This window comes from Lotus japonicus, chromosome 2 (genome assembly GCF_012489685.1).
Source record: "Lotus japonicus ecotype B-129 chromosome 2, LjGifu_v1.2".
Taxonomy (NCBI): domain Eukaryota; kingdom Viridiplantae; phylum Streptophyta; class Magnoliopsida; order Fabales; family Fabaceae; genus Lotus; species Lotus japonicus.
Window position 1 is genome coordinate 63,553,370 of NC_080042.1, and position 18,867 is coordinate 63,572,236.

The 18,867-nt window shown below is 34.8% G+C and overlaps 3 protein-coding genes across 3 annotated transcripts; 2 read left to right on the forward strand and 1 right to left on the reverse strand.

Annotated features, from left to right (window-relative positions):
- LOC130738804 (beta-glucosidase 44-like) lies at positions 1-4,943 on the forward strand. Its single transcript, XM_057590959.1, has 11 exons — positions 1-337; positions 1,952-2,010; positions 2,377-2,452; positions 2,545-2,616; positions 2,812-2,899; positions 3,014-3,266; positions 3,361-3,476; positions 3,851-4,068; positions 4,157-4,188; positions 4,266-4,368; positions 4,479-4,943. The coding sequence occupies exons 1-11, from the start codon at positions 103-105 to the stop codon at positions 4,751-4,753; spliced, it is 1,527 nt and encodes a 508-aa protein (XP_057446942.1). The 5' UTR covers positions 1-102; the 3' UTR covers positions 4,754-4,943.
- A 42-nt stretch (positions 4,944-4,985) lies between these two features.
- On the reverse strand, positions 4,986-10,983 carry LOC130738803 (exonuclease 1). The gene is made up of 12 exons (XM_057590958.1): positions 10,578-10,983; positions 10,446-10,482; positions 10,183-10,357; positions 10,003-10,081; positions 9,641-9,685; positions 9,313-9,462; positions 9,060-9,174; positions 8,391-8,491; positions 6,481-6,578; positions 6,299-6,391; positions 5,887-6,104; positions 4,986-5,639 (listed from the first exon to the last, which is right to left on the reverse strand). Exons 1-12 carry the CDS (start codon positions 10,653-10,655, stop codon positions 5,098-5,100), a joined length of 1,731 nt encoding a protein of 576 aa, XP_057446941.1. The 5' UTR covers positions 10,656-10,983; the 3' UTR covers positions 4,986-5,097.
- Positions 10,984-16,182: 5,199 nt separating this feature from the next.
- Positions 16,183-17,217, forward strand: LOC130736822 (protein FAR1-RELATED SEQUENCE 5-like). The gene has a single exon (XM_057588604.1). It carries the CDS (start codon positions 16,183-16,185, stop codon positions 17,215-17,217), a length of 1,035 nt encoding a protein of 344 aa, XP_057444587.1.
- Positions 17,218-18,867: the final 1,650 nt, after the last annotated feature.

Genomic DNA, 18,867 nt, shown 5'->3' on the forward strand with positions numbered 1-18,867 from the left:
ATGAGTGAGCATCATCTACCACCACAAAAACACTCAATATAACACACATAGTGTCAGTGTTCACTTCACTCACTATAGTACTCAATAGCTAGCTTCAATAATATGGCTGAACACCAACAATGGTTGTGTGTTTTCTTCTTCTTCTTCTTCCTCTCCTTGCATGTTGATGGGACTGTGGAGACTGAAGCGATGCGTTTAGACACTGGAGGGTTGAGTAGAGAGGCGTTCCCCAAAGGGTTCTTGTTCGGAACGGCAACTTCAGCTTACCAAGTTGAGGGTATGGCAGATAAAGAAGGACGTGGCCCTAGCATTTGGGACGTTTTCATCAAAAAACCTGGTCTGGAAATCTTAATTCATTATTCTTATTTTCAGATAATTACTAACAAAATTCATTAATCCTTTTCTCATTTTTTTAATTCACATCATCCATTTATAAGTAAGTGATTAAGAGTTTGATTTCCTACAAACTTTTAACTACTATACTACTTAGTGTTTGATCATGGCGTGAAGAATTTAGTCTCTCAATATTGATTGAAAATAAATTGGTTAAGAAAAAAAAAACTAACTCCGCTTCTTACACAATGTTTTTTATCAAACTCATTTTTTTAATGAAATTTTTTTTTTGAAATGATTTTTTTAATGAATGTTTGCATTGTTATAATTGATTATAAAATAAAAATTAAGTAATTTTTTGAGATATTATCTTAATAGCTTATGAGTGTCCAATTCAATTGTGAGGAAAAATTGTTGTTATCAAGGACATGATTATTTTAATAATATATTTTTTGTTTTTGAAAAACAAATTATGAAGAAAAATAAGTTAATTAATACAAAATATGCTATTAGTTATGTAAATTTAACTATATATCTCTTTCTATCCTACTATATAACACTATGTATCTTAAGTTCAATTTTTCAATTCTTAACCTCATGGATATAGCTGTGGGATATCTTGGTAAAAAAAGATTATAACAAGTCTCTTCTTTTTCCCCTCTATCTATCAATAATGGATATATCTACATCCAAAGACGAAAAGTATATTTCTATAAACAACTTTTCTTCTAGCCACTCCAAACAAAAGAAAAAAATTATTATTTAAAATTCATGGTGTCCCGTGAAAGTGAAAGAGTTGAAAGAAAGTGTATTGTGATTGTGGTGGAAAAGATATCAAAGATGCTTCGACAGACACACGTCAATATCTTTATTTTGTTTTATTGAAAGAGATTCGTTATTTTTATGGAGTGCATCAAATTTTGTATTTTTTTTCCCACTTATTTGTCTATGTGAAGTGGTTTTTGTGTTCAACTACTACCCATGTTTTACGTTGTTTTACTATAGTGAATTTTAGTTCTTTTACATTTAAACTCAATTACGTTGGATAGTTCAAGTGGTAGAGGCTGTAGGACATATGGGTTGGATAGGAGGAAGTTCAGAAATCGATTTCTAGTCGGTGTAATTTATCTTTCTAATGTATAAAAAAAACTCAATTACGTGTCTTCATATGTAACCAAAAAAACTCAATTATGTAACCACCGACAATTTTACAAACAGGCAGAACTGCAGAAGTGGTTTTCATTTAATTTGTTCTTTCTGATACAACTCTGAAATAAAATCTCATACATGTAGTATGATTAAAGACACAACTCTTTGACCCAAAAAAAAAAAAAAAATAGGACACAACTCGATATGTTATAATTTAGATCACTGTGTAGAGACTACATAAGGATAAAGCATTTGTCATCTACAAAATGTGGAGTAATTAATCTCGCATTCATGTTTTGAAATAAAAGCACATTTTTAACTAATTTGAGCACAAGTCTGAATATTAAGAAAGACATTTTTAACTGGAGACCATAAAGTTTAACTAATTTGACTAACGTAGGAGTTTTACTTCTTGTTGAGTTTAGCTAATTTATTCTGTTAACATTTTTTTTTTGTGAAATAAAAACAGGGATTGTGGCAAATAATGGTACCGGAGAAGTTTCAGTTGATCAGTATCATCGCTACAAAGTAAGTGGCTTTAAATCTTAAACATTAAGATATGTTATTTAACCTTGAGGATATAGGAAATAGGAAAAAATGGATAAATGAGTGAAATTTAATCCTATGTTAAAATTATATAATATTAACAGTAAAAGAAAAAATACAACATTTGAATAATAATCCCTGCCTGCAAGTATTGAGTCCATAGATTCTTTTTGCAGTCTTGGAATGATGCACATCTCCTCACCCTAAAATTTTCTGTCACCAAAATAAAAATTACTATCCAATAACAACACAAATGCAATCATAAGAATAATACAATGATGAAATGTTCACATTTTAAGTATACGTGAGTTTTGTGTAACTGTGCTCAAGTATGTTCCATTTTGACAGGAAGACATAGATATCATGGCAAATCTAAACTTTGATGCCTACCGGTTCTCAATCTCATGGTCCAGAATTTTTCCAAGTAATTTTACTGTTTTTATTTGACATATTTGATCAAAAAAAGATTAAGCAACTTGAATAATCCACTAATAACCATGTACCCTGCTGCTACAGATGGAACAGGCAAAGTAAATTGGAAAGGTGTGGCATACTACAATAGGTTGATCAATTACTTACTAGAACGAGGTAAGTTTCAATGTTTGAGAATCTTTCTACAATTGATTCGAAAGTAAAAATCAATTCTGTGGAGAAACTTCTCAGAGTAACTTCTAGCCCTTGTGTCATAATTGATTCTGAGAGAAAACATGCTATTAGTTTCTGAAATGTAGTATTAATTGCTTATTGTTTTTGCTCCTACTTGGTTGTCTGAAACCATTACAGGAATTACTCCTTATGCAAATCTCTACCACTATGATCTTCCTTTAGCTCTTGAGTTGAGATACAATGGACTATTGAGCCGCCAAGTTGTGTAAGTACTATACTATTATAGATATAAGAACAAAATTGGAATGTTAATATTTTAGGTGCATACATTAGTATTTGAAAGAATCATTATTTGATGAATGTCTTTGAAATTGTTCAGGAAAGATTTTGCGGATTATGCAGAATTCTGTTTCAAGACATTTGGAGACAGAGTGAAAAACTGGATGACTTTTAATGAACCTAGGGTGGTGTCTGCTCTTGGCTATGATAATGGGTTCTTCGCCCCTGGAAGGTGCTCAAAAGAATATGGGAATTGTACAGCTGGAAATTCAGGCACTGAACCTTACATTGTAACCCACAATTTGCTATTGTCACATGCTGCTGCTGTTCAAAGATACAGAGAAAAGTACCAAGTAATAATTTAGTATCTTTTAGTCCTTTTTTACTTAAGAGCTTACTTAAATTGCTAGGAAGTTCTTATGCAGTGATTATATGTGCTTGTTTTAGGAAAAACAAAAGGGAAGGATTGGGATTCTCCTGGATTTTGTTTGGTATGAGCCTCTTACGCGATCAAAGGCTGACAACAATGCAGCTCAAAGAGCCAGAGACTTTCATGTTGGATGGTAAAAATCTTTAGCATATGTTTACTTAAACTCCTCCAATCTACTTTCAAAGTATTTAGCTTATAACGTGTTTAAAATCACTTATTTTCCCACAATAACTCCTCCTAGTAACTACTCTCAGAATCACCTTTCCCTCAAACATGAAAACCTACCAGGTTTCCTAACCCATACTTAGAGTGCGTTTGGTTTCCAGTTGACATATTTGGCTTTTCATGACAGTTTTCCAACTGGGCAAAGTTGTTGGATTGAGAAAAAGCGCATTCGCATCCAATCCAATGGATAAACAAACATAAACTTATAAGTTCTCATCGTGTATATTTGACTTTCCCCCATTTAACAAATAGCAAAATAACAATGGTGTTTAATTTCTACAGGTTCATGCATCCCCTTGTGTGTGGAGAATATCCAAAAACTATTCAAAACATTGTTGGTAATAGACTCCCCAAGTTCACTAAGGAGGAAGTTAAAATTGTGAAGGGCTCGTTTGATTTTATTGGTATCAACCAATACACTACTTACTACATGTATGATCCCCATCAATCAAAACCTAAGGTGCCAGGCTACCAACAAGAGTGGAATGCAGGGTTTGCTTGTAAGATAATTCTTCCTTCAAACATTGTTTTGCATGTTTTTTTTGTTAATTCCCATGACTGATATTGGTTTCTTTCTTAACATGGAAGATGCAAAGAATGGAGTGCCTATTGGTCCACAAGTAAGTTTGATTTCCCATGACAAAAAATTGAAGTACACAAACAATGCATTGTCTTATTTGTAAGTAAAACTTTGCAGGCATATTCATATTGGCTGTACAACGTTCCATGGGGCATGTACAAAGCTTTAATGTACATCAAGGAGCGCTATGGGAACCCAACTGTGATCTTATCAGAAAATGGTAAACATCAGATGCTTTGTTTCTGGCTTAATGTACAAAAATGAAATGATCGAACTATGAATATGATTTTTGGTTGTAATGTCATGTGACATGGTATTTTTTATTTGTAGGCATGGATGACCCGGGTAATATTACATTTACCAAAGCTTTGCATGACACCACAAGAATAAACTATTACAAAACATATTTGACTCAACTAAAGAAAGCAAGGGATGATGGAGCAAATGTGGTTGGATATTTTGCATGGTCATTGCTGGATAACTTCGAGTGGAGATTGGGGTACACATCAAGGTTTGGCATTGTGTATGTTGATTTCAAGACCCTTAAGAGAACCCCCAAGATGTCAGCTTTTTGGTTCAAGAAGCTACTTACCAAGAAGCAGTAAACAACATAATGGGCTGAAAATGTGTTTTCTGAGTTTCTAGGTGTTAACACTGAATCATGGTTCAGTGGTTTTGGATCAAGTTATGTTTTTTGTGGTTTTGGATCAGTTGAGGCATCTCCAAGATTGTAATATAATCACTTGAATAAAAAGTCTCACAATAAAATCTTTTATGCCAGTGTTTTCCTTTTCATTGGGTGTTCTTATTGTTCAATTGTCTGCTGCCTTCAAGTAATTCATAATAAAATTCTCACTCTGCCTTCAAAAAATCCAACCTCTGGTAATTAAATACAGGAGAATTTAAAGGGGCCTCAACAAAAATCATGGGCATATAGATATTGAATTTATTACACTCGAGAAAAGAAATTCAAAATAGTTCTGCTGTTACTCCCTGCTTTCTTAGAGTTACTTCTCTTTGATTTCTTTTCACTTCCACCTTTTGCCTTCAAATCAGCACCTTTCCTGGTCTCAGAATTAACACTCTCTTGGGTTTCCACAGTCAAGCATAAAACCTCACAATCTACTACTTCAGTTACTCCTGAAACCTCTTCATCAGTGCCTTCCAGTTTATCTGAGCAAATGTTATGAAATGTCCTTTTCCTTGAGAGATTTTTAGGCCCCTCTTCTTCAGAGTTATTTGGAGACAAGCACAGGTCGATATATTGCACACTGTTGACACTAGAAACATTTTCAACCGTGTCCTCTTTTTGTACCAAATACACTTCCTCAGGTTTTCTTATCCTGAATGGGTTGTTGTCAGGAACCTTCAAAGGAGTGTCATCTGATAGAATGGTGTTTTTTACTGTCTTCTTTGTACCCAGTGGGATGATTAGTTTCTGAAGTGCCAATGCTTCATCAGAATACTTATTTTCGTCTTGGAGTCTTGTCACTACACAGAAAAATTGTTTAAACCGTTTTAGCAAAATAGAAAATGCTAACGATTTACAAAGAGAAAGTTTTCATTGAGAACTTTAGCACAGTGAATACTATGGTTTATATAAGAAACTTTCCGTTTACTGATTCACTAACCAATAATATGCACAAACTAAGCAATGTGTTCTGCAAAAATTGTGAGTTCATGAAGAACAATTAACTTGTGATTTAATAAACATATGCATCTTTAATTGATGACTTGCCTGTGCTCTTCTGGCTGGTATTATGAGAGCCAAAGACTGAAAAACAGTTCTCCTGTGTAACTGATGCAGGAACTTCACTCTTGTAGATTTGACCAATGCTTTGGGGATCAATGGGGTGCAGAGGAAATCTAGGACTTTCAGACTTTTCAAAGGCTTCCTTAGTTGATGGGTTCAAGTTTCCTTCAGCTATTGCTGTCACTATAGTTGGGGGAATTTCTCTAGTTACATTTGGACTTGGTCAAGGAAAAAATTATACATGTTCAACAAGTATACAGATTAAAATTAAGTGTATATGAGTATATCCTCTTAGAAGTGCAAGTGCAAAAAAAAGTTATACAGCATGATATATATTTAGAACTACTAGCAAAACACTGATATAAACCCAACAAATTTAGTAATAGATGAAGGATACGGTCCCAAAAAATCAAGTTTTCCATCAAGTGACTCAAGAATATCTTGTGGAAGAGGATTCATGTGCTTAAGCTCTTTAGTATTGGTATCATATCTGCACAAATATTTCAGAAGGACGCATAATGAGTGCTGAGAGAATGATAATACTCGATTTAAAAAATAAGACAGTTTTAGTATTAGCACATTCGGGCATGCTGAAAGACTGCAATTGCCGCTTGGAAGGATTTGGCGTAATCTTCAGGCATTTGGTCGCCTTTCTCAAACTTGAGAACAGACAAGATCTGTTAAAGAAATTATGTTAGTCATACTGATACTGAATACGAACCTTCACTCAGCAATGTTTTTGAGGCTATCAGCAACTATTTAAGTGTTCTTGTCATGGTGACAGCAGAATACAAAAGTATCAGTTGCAACATCCAAATAAACAAAACTTCAATATGGTGATAGAATTTCTACAAGTTTTGTTCTCATATTTCATAAATATAGAAGTCCCAAAGAAGTTAAAATTCTCTGAAAAAATAGGCCTGTTCATTTCCTTATTCGGTTGTGTTTTAACACTTATGTCTTCTTTACCTTGTTGAAAGGATATCTGCAAACATGCAGGTTATTGTTGAGAAATAGTATTAATATGGAAATCACAAATCCTATCTTAGCTATTAATAGATGTAATTGTGAGCCTAATTGTTCATTCTTTTTTAAGCAAAAGTTCTAGATGACTATGTAGGTTTTCAATGACGTTTTGCTGACTCTTCATTCACCCAAACACTTGTCTCTTGCTCCGAAATCCAAAGCATCATTTTCTTTGTGATCATTCACCTCTTCTAAGACTCACTAAATTAGTTTCCAGCCAATCCATATGTTAAGATTTCCCAGATTTTTCCATTTTCGAAGCCCGCATTTTTCCCTTTTCGATTTATAAAGTACAATACCTGATAAGTATTAATTGATTGTCCTTCAACTTGGCACAAACGCTCTTTTTTGTTCAGCTTTGCATAAGTCGAACATCAATATCCCAGAAGTAGAATAATGATATCCGGCTGATGCAAAGCTGGACAAAAAAGAGCTTCTGTACTAGTGCTTAGACAAAAAGAAGAACAACTACTTAACCCGAATCAAGTAATGCACTCTCTAAATTGAAAATGGAGAAATGTGTGCTTCCAAGAGGGAAACAATTAGGAGATCTTAACGTAGGGATTGACTGGAAACTAATTAAGGGTGAAGGATCACAAGGATAAGGATGCTTTGGATTTTGGAGCAAGAGACAATTGTCTCGGTGAATGAAGAGTCAGCAAAGCGTCATCGAGATATTAATAAATACATTAAATATCTCTAAAAACGTGCAAATACAATTATAAAAATAAAAGTTGATGTAAAAAATTTAACACCTATTTAGTTTCAAAAGATGTTTTCTTATCACTTCTTGTTTCTATTTCCATTTTGCTTTTTATTTTCAAATATTTGTAAAAGTATTGAAAAGAACTTTTTACTTGTACCCGAAAAAAGGAAATTTTTACTATTTTTATTAGTTCATATATAAATATTTAAAAATAAAAAATGAAGTAAAGTTATTATGAAAATTTTATAACTAAAATGGAAATAAAAATAAATAAAAAATTCCAAGCAAAAAAAAAATTCATTAGTATTCAATGAGATAAAGCTATGAAATGATAGGGGTGTCAGTGTGTCACAACTATAGAAATATTTTACATGTAACACATAGTAATATTTAAAATTTTACAGAACTTTAGGGGAGGCCATGGCACTCCTTGGGCCACCTTATTGGCTCTGCCAGCGTTGTTTAGGACAAGAAACTTTGTTTTTTGGTTTACTCATTAGATATAACTTTTGTTTTATATATCCTATTGTAAAACAGATAAAAATGTAAGAGGAATTAAGAATACATTTTACTTAGAGTAATCCATTTGAAAAGTCCACAAAATCATGTCAAGCCAGTAGTAAGCCTTGGGGAAATGACTAATGAGAGCTTCAAGAATTAATAAAGATCTACTATCAATTTATCATCCATTATATTCAAATTCCTCTTGAACAAGTAATCAACACTGGTTTTTATCAGAAGATGAGAACATACTTACACGATCTAGGTTCCGATACTTGGAAACTAAGCCATGAGCTCGAGCAACACCAATTCCAGGAACAGATGGAAGAAAATCACAGCCAGCTAAGACACACATACCTGGAAGGGGGAAGAGCCTATTTTCAGTCTGTCATGAACCAAAAAGAGCATGAGATTTTTTAAAAAACAACATAGGTTTCTTTAGAATTTATGTAAAATCTCATGGTATTATTCTAAAAACCTCAGGTTAACCCGCATTGAGGATATAAATTCCCCACAAATAGAGAAGTACCCTCCACTAATGTATCTAGCAGAAGCAGATCAATACAGAGAGATTCAAAGCAAAAAATATCTCTTATGAAGTTCCTAATGTCATCTCTTACTCTCTTCTTTTCCCAGTAGAGGAGTGGGACATTTACATATCAAGAATAGAGATCTATAAAGATAGATTGCAGTTATGAAGGTGCACCCAGGCACCTCATCATAGATTACAGTACAGTTGGCCAATTTCCATTGAAAAAATAAAAATGGTATTCATCATGTCAAGGAGGAACAAGTACACACTGTACATTGTTAATGAGTTATGAGAGGAAAATTTTAGCAGTATAATCCTAATCTTCACACTTTCAAGAAGATGTGCATACTATCAAGCACACATCATTGCATTCAACAAACAGAAAATATTTACCTGTGAAGAGTTTCAAATCAAAACCCCGAAATGAAGGTCTACCAGATTCAGCAGAAAAAACCTTCTCTAACTCTATTCTTTCACCATTCCCTTGGCGATCCATCTTAAAAATAATCTGTTCAAAACACCTCAGATTACAATCTAAAATGTAGGACTCTAATGAAATTGAATAGAAGCAGTAAATAAATCAAGACCTCAAAAAAAAGAAGTAAAACCTCCACGCACAATATCATATGTTTGAAGAAGTTCTTACAGCTGGACAGCCATATGCTATCAAATCACTATCTTCTGTAATAACTGCTGCAACTCCACCCTTTTCTGGTTCAAGATTGGACATATATGCTAACTGAGCATCCGCTTCATATGGAGCTACAACAAACTCAATATTCTCTGATTTAAGAGTCTGCAAAGAGGTAATTACATAAAAAATCATCCTATTGCTTACATTACCAGAAAATTGTAGTTCAGGAATTGCACTAGTATTTTTCAAAATTTTGTAACAAGGTGTAAACGGGGGTGGGGTCGATGGTACTATATTACCGGTCACAAGTTTGTACAAAAGGTTATGTTTTGAACCATACCTGAATGAGTTTGTGTGCCATGAGTGGAGTAATATTCACTGCTCTCTACACATAAAAGAATGGGAATCCCTTAAAAAGATTTGTTTCATGGTCATAAACATTAGCATATGGAAACTGAAAGACAAAATATCTCCTCCCCATACTTCATGATGACAAGAAATTAAAGAAATGGCTAGCATTACAAATATCCTCAATTTCAATTTTCAGTTTACTTTTGACAAGTCATATAACCAATTCAGTAAAACCTATGATTTATCAAACTTAGTTTAGATGTAATAACATTTTGATTCAACGACAAATCCTTAACATAGTCACCAATGCTATCTTGAATCACCATTTTCTTAACTGAGAAATGCTCCTACCTGAAAGAGCTCTGAAGCTGCACTAACATTTCCCTCTTTAAGCTTCGCCATTGCCAACTCGCGATTAGCTTTTCTTTTCCTAAAACAAACAAATCACACAAACATCATACACTGAAGAAACAAAAGATTAAAAACTCGTACTCAAAGCCTCAAACTTTATTAAAGTACACAAAACCATGCCTGTGTCTCTCTTGTTCTGTTCCTGCCTTACAAGAAACATTGCCACCATCAAAAACAACAACCGGGGTTATTTTATAGTGGCGAAGCAAGTTGACTCGATGCATAAAATACTCAATGTACCGAAATTTCCTGTCACCATCAGAATCTAAACAAAGCTCCATACTACATGAATAAGCTGAAAAATCAAAATGTCAACTTACTCATCCCAAAAATACAAAATTCTAAACTGCATCAAAATCAGATAATACTCAGTACTAACTCACCCCCTTTGTGAAGCCATGAATATGCATCAATACCCACCTGCAGATTTAGCTAAATGAGCATGACCCAGATAAAAATTTGAGGAAAAATTGAAACTTTGAATGGAAAAATCGAAACTTTGAATTGATTCTTACGCGTTTGCCAGCGTACTTCTCGATGTGGATGGGTTGAATGTAAGGCTTCATGAATCTGAGAAGATCCTTGATGCCCATTTCAATGGTGGTAGGTTTTTGCTTCTGGGTTTTGAGGTTCTTTGATTTTTTTTTTTTTTTATTTCAATTCCATTTTTTTTATGTGAAAAACGTGGGGGACAGGAAATGGCGGGAAGAGATGCAAGTGGCGAAATAAAACGAGGTTAACGAGGTTTCGGGGAAAAATACTAGGTTACATGTCGGTGACGGATGCTTGTGAATGGTTGAGGGAAGGGTGATTATGACATTTCATTGAAAATATTTACCGCCAAAATGTTTGAATTATGCTCAAAGATTTGGAGAAACGGGATTTGTCAAGACATTAGTACATTACCAACACTTGGAGTATGATGAAATCCTTATTTGAAGATAGTTGCTGTAAAAATGGTGAAGAGAAAAGTGAAAGAATATGGGGAGCATGAGAGATGTTTCGGTTTTTCTTTCGATTTTCTTCTTCTCTCATTTTATGAACTTAAGTGTGCCTCCCTTTCCTTTCCTTTCGTTTCGTATGAGAGAACTTGTCTTTTTCTTGAATTGATTGATGTTCTTCTTCCATTCATTTCTCTTTTTTTTTTTTTAAATTAGATGAACACGCACTTTTTTTAAAAAATTAGATGAACACACAACATAAAGATTAATTGATAACCACATATATTATATATTCCAATATCATGAAACTACATCCAGCCAACTTTCACATTAGAAATTTATCACACTATGCTGAACTCAATCTTCATTATAAATTCATATTTGTTTGTTTCAATGAAATGATGAACTTACGGACCAAAGGTGAACAAGCTAGGACTGAAAAAATTGTTTCACACACAAACCAAGGAATGGGGGAGAAAGTCGAACAACACATATATAAAAGTAGTATCACAGGAAGGTGTTATCTGAAATCAAGGGATTTGTTAGTACGATTCATAAGGAGAATTTGAAAATTGATTAGCCTGTATTCGTAGTAGTGGAAGCGTTCATAGTTTTGCATTGATTTTGCTATTTGAATGAGAAACATAACGCACAATTAGAAGAGAAGAATCAGTCAGGATGAGTGTAGAGAGAATGAGAGAAGTGAAGAATTAGGTAGAGGATCAACGCGTGAAAGTCACAGGGTTAAACGAAGAGAAGGTTTTGTAAGGAGTAGCTAACGTGGCGTATTATAAGTGAGATCTCACTCCGGTGAGATCTCTATTTTATTATATAAGAGTAGATAAAAAAAGTAAAAAAATAATAATAACTAGTAAGTAGCCCGTGCAATGCACGGGTAATTTTAAAACTATTTTTAATGTTTTTTTATCTTTTTAAAGTAATTGTTAAAAATGAATAAATATTTAAAATATGTTATAATATTTAGGCATGTGTTATAATGATATATCGAAGTAAACAAAAATAACCAAAAGTAAAATCAAGATAGATCACATAACTAATATTAAAATTGATTGTTTACTTGATACCAAAACAAACAATGTAATTACGTTTTTATAACCACATAAATAGCAAGACATGCAACATATACTAATGTAGCAAAAGACTCAATGCAATTAAGATCTTATTTCACTTCCCTATCTTAACACGTTTCCACTCCTTAGTTGAGGAAGCTTGTGCTGGAGAATTTTCCGCTATGTCCGAACAATCAAGATTTTGATGTGACATATTTTTCATAGGGGTACCATCATGCGAGATAACAATTCAAGTTGTTTTCACTTGTAATAGAAATACCACCCTGAAAATACAGACCACATACTGATAGAGATTTTTTCTTATCATTATTATATTGAGATATATATGTGCAAACAATGAAAAAAACCTTACAAAGTCAGTGTGATGCTTTTGAACTGATGAAGTATTTACATCAATACTACTTATTTCAGAGAATCCTAAAAAAAGAAAATCAGATAAGTAAAAAGAACAAAAAGATATTAATTAATATGTTAGAAGCAAGAAGAGATTACAGGACAACAGATCCAAAAATAATTCAAAGAGGATAAAGAAAGCTGTGTAGCAAAAAGAGGACACCAGGATGTAAAAGGAGAAGATCCAGGTGCGAACTACCAAATAACAATTGAGTCTGCGAGGAATGAAAATAGATAAGAAAAGATCCTTGATGTTAAATTAAAAATAGAGAGTGAAGAGAAGTAAGATATTTATGTTAACATCAAATAATAATTAAACTCTTGGCACAAAAGGGTTAGCGGTATAATGAGATACAAAAGCCAATCCTAATCTGAGCAAGATTCAAAAAAGTTTTCTAGAGCATATCTAGGATGTTGAGAATCACGAAAAGAAAACTGGTTATGACCTGTTCACAAACTACCCTTCCATAATAAGTTCACATTGGTATTCTATATGAAGATGAGCATACTTTATCAGCATCCAAGATACCTTGTAACTAATACAAATCACACAGTGATTAAGTTCAAGCACAAGTAATACATGAACACACTTTCCACCAACATCGATTTAAGGCCGTTGGAAGAAGTGAATAAAAAATTAAAAAATGCTTAACAAAGCAGTCACGCATAGAGGAGCAAAGGTCCAAAATGACTCATTAAACAAAAGCTTTCAGTTCTTGCAACTAAAACATCTGCATAGGTTAAAATGAATACATGAATACCCCTCTAATTGAAGAAAGAACAAAAATATGTGAATGTTAACCCAAGAGGGCTTAGTGTACATATCAGAGACAGGTAAGTGAGGGTCAAACTCTATATCTCTTTGAAAAAAAAAATCAAGAAGTGAGATCAATTAACCAATGCAAAGGCCAAATATACAGTTTATTGATTGTTAATCAGCATTAGAAAATTGGTTAATGGGATAGCATTTTGCATTTATAAGAAAAGCAAGTAACAATCTTTTGAACCATCAAGAATAAATGAATGATAATGCCAAAACAATTTCAAGATTTCAAATTTGCAGCCTTCTGCTTTAGTCTTGCTTGCATGAAATAAAATCAAACCAGACCATCAAGAAATTCAATTACCAATTCCAATTTTATCAGTTAGAGCTACCACATCATCATTCATAATCATCAAAATAATTTCTTTCAACCGGAAGATGGACCAAGAAAGTTTTGAACGTGGCATTATAATAACAAAGAAGCATAGAGAAAAAGTTCTGGGAAAGAACCTAAGAAAACACTCCCTTCACTGTACCATTGATCGTTATTTTCCAAACCCAAGAATCACCGATTCATTGTTGAGAGAATTAATTTTTTGAAATTGGGACAGTGAAAAGGTTTGGAATGGTGTAGACCGGAGAGTGAGGGAACCGAATCAGATTTGGAACTGATTAAAGATGGAATCGCTAATTGAAAGATTTGAAATTGAAGAAATTAGGGATTGAGAGATTTGAATGAAGGAGATATCCTCAAAATTAGGGATTAGGAGAGGGAAAGAGTTGGGGTTGAGTAGCTTGAAAGTTGAAACGGAGTACCGAACAAAGGAAACCCAGGTGCATGTTATGCGCGTGATATACACGCCTCAATAAAATATGAGAGAGAACAATTAAATTCAATTAAGAAGATAACCTGGCATTTCCTGAGGGAGAGTGTGTGTTTTGAGTGCCTCACTCTCCAGAGTGAGGTCTCAAAATTATTAGATAACACAGTGGATTTAGGCAAAGGCTACGGTGCATCATCGACACATGTGGTGTATGGGTGCATGAGCGAGTTGACCAGTTACCACCGGTAAAAAAAAGTTTTATTAATAAAAAAATACATTTGTAATATTTGCAAAACGGCAAAACGGGGTTTTTAAAAGAAACCGGGTCCGTTAGGGTTGACTTAAAAAATTGCATAAGTTGCTTTTCCCTCAGCTTGTGCCTTGTAGTTTCTCTTTCCTGTGGCACGCACATTTCATCCGATCTGAGCTCCATCATTCGATCTGAGTTTCATCTTCTATCTCTAGGCATCTGAGCTTCGTCCACTATCTCCAGGGTACATCCTCATCGTATTTCATTTTCAATTTTGCCTACATTTATCTGTTTCTCCATTTATTTGTTTGATTTACTTGAATTGATTGTTGATTTTGATCCTCATCTCGTTCGAGCTTCCAGGTTTGTTGATTTGGAATGGCAAACTCAACCGAGATCAGCTATGGTGGCACGGGATGCTTGAATGGAAACAGTGAACAGAGTGGGTCGTTGAAAGATGCTGATAAAATGTCAGAGGTAATTAACATATTGATCCATGAAAAAATTGCAGGTGTCATATGGCTATAGATAGAAATGGGTGCCATAGATATGCATGTATGTTTGTCTTATCTTTTGTAATTTTGTTTGTCTTAGGATTTGGATGAGTTGAATGTGGAAGATAAAAATGGAGAAGAGTGTAGTGTGGACTTTGAGTATGAAGAGGAAACCCATGTTGATGGTATTGATGCAACAATAGATATCAACAATGAAGATGACATCCTAATGATTGATCTTAAGAATTTATGTCCTGAAAAAGTCTCAATGCTGAGCTTTATTAGCTTGGATATTGCTTATTTATTCTATACTTGGTATGGAAGGGTGAATGGGTTCTCAGTTCGTAGAAGCAGTATTCTGCGGAGCAAAACAAGTCATGAAGTATTGCAGCAGACCTTTGTGTGCTCTAGGGAAGGTAAACGTCGACTCAGCTACTTAAACATGGAAGACCGAAAGCGACGGGCAAAAAATGAGACAAGGCTAGGATGTGAAGCCAAGTTCAGAGTCCACATCCATATTGTTCCTCGACGTTGGTATGTGACTATTTTTGCATTTGCACATAATCATGAACTTTTGGATGGACTATCTTGTGGAATGTTGCATGCTTATAGGAAAATGAATGAGTCTGATGTTGTGCAAATGAATAACATGAGGATGGCTGGTATAGGTGCACATGATATTTTTAGTTCCTTTGCAATGTAGTCAGGTGGTTATGAGAATGTTGGTTTTAGACAGAAAGCCATTTATAATCAAGTAGGAAAACATAGGGCAGAACATGAATCTGATGGTGTGGCCGCATTGAAGTACTTGAAACAATTACAAATATCTGACCCCGAGCTTTTTTTTCGGTACAAAGAGAATAGTGAAGGTAAATTGGAGCACCTGTTTTGGAGTGATGGAATGAGCCAAATTGATTACAAGGCATTTGGTGATGTGGTTGCTTTTGATGCCACGTACGGTAAAAACAAGTATAGGTGTCCTTTGGTGTTTTTTTGCGGCGTTAATCATCATCAACAAACCATTGTGTTTGCTTCTGCAATTGTTGGGGATGAAAATGAACCTGCGTATGTTTGGTTACTCCAAAGACTAATGGAAGTTATGAAAGACAAGGCACCTACGTCAGTCATCACAGATGGGGATATTCCAATGAAGAAAGCAATAAAGCTTGTGCTACCTCAATCCCATCACAGGCTTTGTGCTTGGCATTTGAGTCGGAATGCAACCTCAAACTTGCATAATCCTGAATTTACAGCTGCATTCAACCATTGCATGCTTGCTGGGTATTATGACATAGGGACATGGAAAAAAATGGACAGAGATGGTGGATAAGTTTGAGTTGCATGATAATGGATGGGTTCAGGAAATGTATGAAAAAAGGAGGATGTGGGCTGCATCGCATATGCGTGGCAACTTTTTTGCTGGATTTCGCACAACATCCCGTTGTGAGGGTCTTCATTCCAAAATTGGGAAGTTTGTTAATTCAAGGTGTAATATAACAGAGCTAATCCAACACTTATGCAGGTTGATGAATCATATTACGTATAAAGAAATTGAGGCTGACTTTAATTCATCTTATGGTGAGGCTGTGTTGGAGACTAAATTCCAAAATCTTGAGAGGTCTGGTGCCAATGTCTTTACAAGGGAGATATTCTCCATGTATCGTGCTGCACTACATAGGTCAGGAGATTCCATTGTTGTAGGCTACAAAGAAACATCCAGCCAGTATATATTTTTGGTTTCAAAATATCGTGGTTCTGGACGTGAGTGGCATGTCTCATTTCAGCCGTCTACATTTTTTTTCCAATGTGCTTGCAAAAGGATGGAATCCATGGGTCTTCCTTGTCACCATGTACTTGCAGTCCTTGTTTATCTTGATGTCTGTGAATTGCCAAAATGTCTAGTCCTGCAGAGATGGACAAAGTTTGCAAAGGATGATGTGGACAAGAATGCAATGTTAGGATCAAAACAATTGGATTCCTTCTTGATTAGTAGGTATGGTGCCTTGATGAGTCAATACAGGGAATTAGCCTCATTTGCCTGTCGTAGGCTTGAAGATTTTCATAATGAAAGAGATCGAGCGACAAAAGCTGTGCAAGAATTGAAGTCAAGGGCAATCAAGGACTGTGATGAAGAAGTTGATGATTTGGGTAATTCCTTTATTGGCCTTAAAGATCCTAATGTTGTTAGGACTAAAGGTACTGGTTGTCCAGGTTCGTCAAGTGCAGCTCGCAAAAACAAAGGCAACAAGAGGAAAGGGAGTAGGAAGTGCTCACAATGTCACCGATATGGTCATAATAAAACTACTTGCAAGACTGCAACTAAAGCACGCCAGATGACAAAAAATACTGATGCGGAGACTGTGCCTACCCAAGAAGAATCATATGCAAATGTTGGGTAGTGTTGTGGATCAAGATGAGTAATTGAAATGTTGGTAAGCCCTTTGGCATTTACATAATTTGCTTACATACTGAATTTTGCTTTTCTTTCTTTGTTGACTAACCTATTTTCAATTCTTTTGTTGATTTCAGTGGCAGTCCACTTGAGTTGGAATGTGTATGAAAAGACTTGGAATGAAAGGAATGGAATGGGAGACTTCAGAGTTCATAATGAATGGAAGACTTTTGTTTTTTATTTGGGTTGTAACTCTTAATTATCACTGAGATACTTCTTTATTTATGAATGTTGTGTTGTAGTTTATTTAAGGTGCCTATGCCTATGATAAATGTCTTTTAGTAGCTTAATCCTCACCACAAAGTGCATGAAATGATTAGTTCCTGTGGATCCACAAAATGCATGAATTGCATAGTTCCTTTTGGATCAAGATTTCTGACCACAATTTCTTTTAGTAGCTTAACATACTAGTTTAGGGTTTAGATCAAAGGCAGTAGTTTTTAACATTGGTTGAGATGAAGTTTTGAAAGAAGGTCGACCACACTTATATAGGTTTCTCTTTGTGATGTTCAGGGCATGATTACTTCCATTCCATCTGCTTCAAATCAATAACATATGGGTGTCTAACATATGAAGCAGATGCAGTTAATTTATCAAAGTACAAGGTTCACTCAAATATCAACCCCAATTCCAATTCATAAAGTTGAATTGAAGAACATAATAGCCTTGGGTGCCCATTTCACATGATTACTTCCATTCCATTCCATTCATGGGTGCCCATTTCATTAACATAGCATTGGAAAATTGAAACAACAGAGGCCACAACAGAGACATTGTTGAACCAACAGTAAAAAAACAAGTCTTGGAGACAATAATAATTAACAAAAAGCAGGATTACTTCCATTCCATTTCCATTCATGGTGCCCATTTCATTAACAGATTCCAAACAACAGACACATTGATGAAGCAACAGAAGAAAAAAAAAAACAACACAACTACACAAGGAACGAAATCAACAACATAGACGAGACACATAGGCACCAACACAAGTTCACACAGGAGCGATCACGAAGCTGAAAACATGCAATTCATGGGTTGGCATGAAATGGATGCGCTGGCCTTTTCGTAATCCAATTGTTTTGGCGACTTCATACCATCCCTTTCCAACAACACATTGATTCTTATAAACAACGTGCCAACACAGTGTGCAACCATAGCGTTTCTCGTTTGGTGCTATCAACGTGCACTTGTCTATGCTCCTCTTCATGTACCTCTTCACAAACCAGGCCCTGAGAGGCTGACCATACATAGAGAAATCATGTGAGATAACTTAAAGAAACATGAAAAAATTGCAAAGAAAATGCAAAAATCGAAAACAAAGAAACAGATTCATATCATAATCGAAAACAAAGAAACAGATTCACATCAAAATCATAGTACAAAAGGCAGGAACCAAACCAAGGTTTGTCTTCCAGAGGATTGGCTTGAGGTAATCTTTCTATTGAAGCCAGGACCAGGTGGTATGTTCATGTCATCATCGGAATCAGAACTGAGATCTATGATCTCTTGCTTAACCTCGACCATGGTGTTTTTGGTTGTGAAAGGAGGAGTGAGGAGATGATGAAGGAGAATGAAGGCTGAGGTGCGGTTTATATAA